This window comes from Echinops telfairi, unplaced genomic scaffold (genome assembly GCF_000313985.2).
Source record: "Echinops telfairi isolate 266 unplaced genomic scaffold, ASM31398v2 ScPeMD7_29;HRSCAF=101, whole genome shotgun sequence".
Classification (NCBI taxonomy): Eukaryota; Metazoa; Chordata; class Mammalia; order Afrosoricida; family Tenrecidae; genus Echinops; species Echinops telfairi.
In genome coordinates this window covers 4,545,249-4,551,106 of record NW_022103926.1, presented here as the reverse complement: position 1 = coordinate 4,551,106, position 5,858 = coordinate 4,545,249, and the positions used below count along the sequence as shown (strand labels likewise).

At 54.8% G+C, this 5,858-nt stretch overlaps 1 protein-coding gene across 2 annotated transcripts in view; it reads left to right on the top strand.

The window, feature by feature from the left end:
* Nucleotides 1-5,858, top strand: part of ZMAT5 (zinc finger matrin-type 5) — a 39,361-nt gene that overhangs the window by 24,859 nt on the left and 8,644 nt on the right. For both annotated transcript variants that reach the window (XM_004715328.2, XM_045289660.1), the window contains exon 3: nucleotides 4,471-4,533. In XM_004715328.2, coding sequence (XP_004715385.1) covers nucleotides 4,471-4,533 — 63 coding nt within the window. The remainder of the gene's footprint in view (nucleotides 1-4,470; nucleotides 4,534-5,858) is intronic.

Genomic DNA, 5,858 nt, shown 5'->3' with positions numbered 1-5,858 from the left:
GTGGTTACCCACTGCTGACGTGTGGTTAGCAGCCCAAGATGTAACTTTGTGGCTCGTCCTGGGCCACAAAGGGATGGGCACGGAGCCCTGCAGCCTAGGCCCTCGCTCCTTCCGGCAGCAACCGCTGCTCGGCTGATGGCTCCGAGACAACCAAGCAGGGCGCACACTCCCCTCACGGGAAGGCGAACACACCAGGCAGTGCCCCGGCCAGTCAGGTCCCTAGACCTTGCCCGCCTCTCCCTCTGGCTCTGCCCCATGGCCTCTGCCCAGCCTGTACATGTGTGCTGTGGGTGTCCACTTCCTGCTGCCTCCCCGCCCCACCCCGAGCCAGATGAGGCCACCCCTCAGAGCTTCATTCAGGCAGACCCCCGGCGCCATGCCAGGCCGCTGGTTTCTGCTGGGATTCCAGTGACCCTGAGCCTAGCCCAGGCTCTGCCTTCTCATCCACTAAGCCTGGCACGCTGCCCGGCACCCAGACGTGTTTGGTAAATGTTTGCTAATGGAGTGTCTAATGAACGAGCAAACACCGGGGCCCCAGGGCAGCTGTCCGTTTGGGGAGATGAAGCGAGAAGGGCCCAGAGGGTCAGATCACATGGGACTATTGAAGGCCGGGCAGAGGCTTCCTTCTGCATGAGGTGGGCCAGGCTTTCCAACCCCGGGGGCTGGGTGCCCCTCAGAGACGCTGAGGTGCTATTGGGCACTGTGGGCACCCTGCAGAGAAGGGACGTAGACCTCAGAGGAGGGGCGGGGCCGAGGGGTACTTTCATAAGATCTGGTGACTCTCAAGTGTGATGTGGTCGGTGAGATCACCTGTCAGATGAAGAGCCGTCAGGAGTTCTTTCCCACGCTCAGCCCTGCAGCCTGAGTCACCCCCACCCATCAGCCCCCCTCCCTTGGGAGAGGTGGGTGGGCAGCACCAGCTGGGTGGGCTGTTTTTCACAGGGCTACCCTGGAATTAGCCCCCTAATAACTAACCTGGGGTCCTGGAGCTCCACCTCCTGCACCCTGCCTCTCCTCTGGGGGAGGGAGGGTCCCCGCTATAGGGCACATACCACGTGCCACGTGCTGGGCTCAAACCTGGTAATGCCACTTCTGAACTGTGTTCCTCAGGGAAACCATTTTCCCTCGCCAAGCCTCAGTCTTCCCCTCTGCAGAATGGGCATGTACGTAGCAGATTGTGAAGAGAAGGGAAATCAGAATTACTAAGAGCCCCCAATAAAATGATTTTTTTAAAAAAAGGTAAAAACAAAACAAAAAAGAATTCCTACAGGTGTAGAGCCTCACTGCAAAGGTTCTCAGTTCTGGCTGCATGTTTGCGCCACTTGGGCCCAACCCCAGAGGCTGATGGGCTTGTTCCTGTTTCCTGGGCAAGTCTCATGTGCAGCCTGAGCCGGGAACCACTGCCCAGCTCTGCCCAGTGCTCCATCCTTGTTCTTTGGCATGTACACAGCAGCCCTGCCAGGGGCAGCTTCGCTCCCAGTTGACAGACTTGTAGTTGTAGCTGGGATTATTGCTCAGGTTCCTTTCTTCCACCCCAGGTAGCCTCTGGGACTGGGGGCGGACCAGCCAGAGCCTGGCTTCTCCCCTCTTCCAAGGCAGACCTAAGGGCCTCTGAGTGAGGGCACCATCCTAGGTTCAACGTCTTACTCACCTGTGGATTGAAACGGATTCCCACCTACAGAGAGCCCTGCAGTGTGTCCCTGAGGAAAACCAGGGCTCGAGGCCCACCCTGGAGGGCTAGTGCAAGGTGAGGTCTCCCTGCAGGGAAACGGGGAGCAGCCAGTCTCCGCCACGACCAAGGAGAAGTGTCTGCGGCAGGTGGGCTTCCTGGATGCAGGATCGATTGATCGACATTTTTAGAACTTGTGCTGTGGGTGAAGGTTCGCAGAGCACATTGGTTTCCCACTCACAGTCCTCACACGTTCCAATTTGTAACACCGACTGTGGTTCCCGTGATGTGACGGAGCCCTTCCCACTTCCACACTGTCTTCCCTGTTCCCTCCGTCCTTTGTGCCTCCTGAGCCGTCCCCAGCGAGCGCTGCCTTTGGAGTTGATGGTTCTAGGAGGTGCGCACCTCTGGGTGTTACTGAGCACCTTACGGCTTGTCAATTGTTTGGTGGAAAGTTGAGCTCCGGGAAAGGGTTACAGATCTCCCAGCAGTTCGTTGGCCAAGAAAGAGAGGTCCCCAACACTGAGATTGTTACAAACTCCCCTGGTGATGCCAATTGCACAGCCTCAGGCGCCAAACCCCGTTCCTGCCTGGGACTGGCCTGGGGGGTCTCCTGAAGCTGAGGGTCAGTGCTCCGCATCCCCACTGGAGCTGGCACTTGCGGTGAAGTAAAATTACTTGTTATGCCTCTACTGCCCATAGCCCTCTCCCTCCCACCAAATGCTGGTGATGGTGCTCAGGTGCCGAGTCGTCCCGACTCATGGTGACCCCGTGCACAGCAGAGGGAAACCCGCCCGTCCTGCCCCTCCCACTTGTTCTCATGCCGCCCCTGTGTCCACCCATCCTGTCCGGGGTCTCGCTCACCGCTCCTCTACTGACCCGAGCTGGTGTCCTTCTCCAGGGACTGGTCGCTCCTGACAGCATGTCCCAAGTAGGTGAGACCAAGTCTCGCCACCCTTGCCTCTAAGGAGCACTCTGGCTATATTTCTTTTAAGACAGATCAGAGTGTCCATTTAGCCGTCCACGGTACTTTCAATACGCTTCTGCAGCACTGCAATTCAAATGCATGGATTCTTCTCCAGTCGGAATTCCTTATTCAATTCCAACTTTCACCTGCATCCGAGGCAATGGAAAATACCACGGCTTGGCTCAAGCACACCTTAGTCCTCCAAATAACATCCTTGCTTTACACTAAGATCTTGTGCAGCAGGTTTACCCAATGCAATGTGCCTTTTGATCTCCTGACTGCTGCGCCATGAGCATTGATTGTGGATCTAAGCAAGACAAAAGATCCTTGACACCCTGAAGCTTGTCTCCACGTACCATGATTGGTCCAGTTGTGAGGGGGTTGGTCTTCTTGAAGTCGAGTTGTAATCCACAGGGAAGGCTGCAATTCCTGACCTTCATTGGCGACTGCCTCAAGTCCTCACTTCCAGCAAGCCCGGCGGTGTCGTCTGCACTCGCCGGTGTGTGAAGCTCCAGCAGGGATTGGTGGGCTTTGTCTCTCCACGGGGTATACCTCAGCCATACCAGGAGGCCCTGACCAGCACGAAGGAAGAACCAGGGGTGAATGCATGGAGAGCGGCAGAGGGGCAGCATCGAGACACTGAGGCCGAGGCCAAGGGAGATGTGACTGCCGGCATGGCTGAGACGGGGCCTGCTGTGGATAAGAGGAGCTTATCCGTATAAAGCTGTTTTTTCTTTTTAAAACAGAATTTTGTTTTATTGGTGCCTATGACTACCCATGAAGAATTCTTATGGTTTATAGCATTTATGTATCCAGTTCCAGTTTTGAGTTCGCTGTTTGAAGTAATATTTGAAACCTACAGTGCTTTCTGTTCCTGACCTGAGATGGGGAAGGAGTCTTGCCTCTGAGCTTTGTGTGGCATTTCCCGTCCACAGATTACTGACCCCAGCAGGATAAAGTGCCCTGGGAGGGATAGTTGGTGTGTCGGTCCTGGTAGACTAGAGAAACAAATCCTTAGAAACTCAGGTGTGTATAAGAGAGAGTTTTATATAAAGGGTAATTGTACATCAAAAAAACAGCCCAGCCCTGTCCAGATCAAGTCCATAAGTCCAATATTAGCCCATATGTCTGATATCAATCTATAACGTCCTCTTCGAACTCACAAAACACATGCAGTGACGCCAGATGCAGGATGCTCACAGGTCAGTGGGTAGAAAGTTTTTGGATCCAGCGGTGTCGTGAGCACCTCAGTGCTGGCTGGGGTCTCAGGTGGCTCCTCCAGTTCCCAGGGCTGCATCAGGCTAGATCCATGTGGCTTCTCCTCAGGCTTCTCTCCTCAGGGATGTCTTGCAGGAAGTCAGACTTGTCAGCCAAGCGTGTCTCAGGGAGTGAGGAGAGAGTGTGTCTCCCACTTCCAAGGAGGAAATCCCAGAGTTTTCCCGGAATCCTCAGGGGAAGGCCATGCCCACACAGAGGCCTCAGTGGTTATATCTTGATTGACAGGCCAGACTCCACCCCTTCACTCTTAATCCTCTCAAATTGACACCAGATTGTGTAATTGCCACAGTTGGTGTCAGAGTAACGTAAGGGAAGTGGGAGCATGGAGGCTTGTCTGATCTCTGTCCTGTAGGACTCATCCTTGGGCAGACGAGGACTTGGATTGTCCGTCTCCTTCGTGTGGCTGGAGAAGGTCAGACCTGGCGCCCGCGCCGTTTCCTCACACCCATCCACGAATGAGGAGGGCTTGCCTTTCCTCTCAGCCAAGGCCTCCCATGTCCCGTGATAATGACGCGCACGCAGCCTGTCTGAACCCCTCCCCTCTGTTCTCTTGCAGATGCAGCCACCATCCTAGTGGACGAACAGAACAAGCGGCCCTGCTGGAAGTTTCTACTGATAGGTACTGCGCTCTGCTCTGCCCCCCCTGGCTGATTCTCAGGGCCTTCCCAGGGGCTGTGGTGCTTAGGTTCCCCAGGGCCTGGCCCTCCACTCTTCAGATCTAGAATGGAATTGTGTCCGCTCCCCAGAACCACAAGCGCTGGTTGCTTGTGGAAAGTCCTCCCGGGGGACACTGCTGGGCTTCAGAGGCTTGCTGATGGAGCTGGCCTGCAAGCCCGGCCTTCCTGCCCCGTCACTCCCAGCGGTCGGGGCTGGAGATGCTCAGAATCAGAGCCAAGGCTGCTGGTGGTCGAACCGTCAGATCAATACTAGCTATCAACGTGGTGGTGGATGAAAACCAAAGCAAGTTACAGGAGCAGCCCCATCCAACCCACTGCCATTAGTTCATTCCAACTGGTAGCAGCCACACGGGACAGGGGACACCTGCCCCCTTGGGGTTTCCAAGGCGGTGACTCTTTCTGGGAACAGACTGCCTCGTTTTTCTCCCATGGAGCAGCTGGTGGGCTGGAAGCCCAGGGTTTCACCCACTGCTCCACCAGAGCCCCTTGAGAGGACCAAGGTGGGAAAAGAAGACAAACTCAGGCCAGCAGTTGACCCCTGTGCTCTGAGGGACTGGGCACCAGGACCAAGCAGAAAGCCACGTGGTTAGCTGGCTCATGGGGAGACCACACTGCTCTCAGGAGACCGGCCTAGGGGACTGGGTGGGCACCAGGCCTGCAGGTCAGGGCCTTCTCCACAGACTGCCTGACATTGGACATCCCCAAACCCAGCCCAACCCACTGCTGTGACACGGATTCCAACGCCCACGACCCTGTAGGACAGAGTGGCACTGCCCCAGAGGGTTTCCTAGTCTGTTAATCTGCAGAAGCAGATGGCTTCTGTGGAGCAGCTGGTGGGCTCAGACGGCCAGTCTGCCCGATGCAACCAGGCACTTAGCCCTTGTGCCACCCAGGCTCCTAGGGCCCCCCTAACCCTGTTTTTTTAAATTTTTTAATTAAAAGATCATTTTATTGGGGGCTCTTACAACTCTTAGTACAGTCCATACGTTGATTGCATCAGGCATATTTGTACATATGTTACCATCATTCTTTTCTAGACATTTACTTTCTATTGAGCCCTTGGTATCAGCTTCTCTTTTTCCCTCGCACTCCACCCCCTCCCCTCATGACCCCTTGATAGATTATATAAATTATGATTTTTAAAAAACTTTTTCAATCGTTTTATTAGGGGCTCATACAACTCTTAGCACAATCCATACATACATCAATTGTGTAAAGCGCATTTGTACATTCATTGCCCTCATCATTCTCAAAACACTTGCTCTCC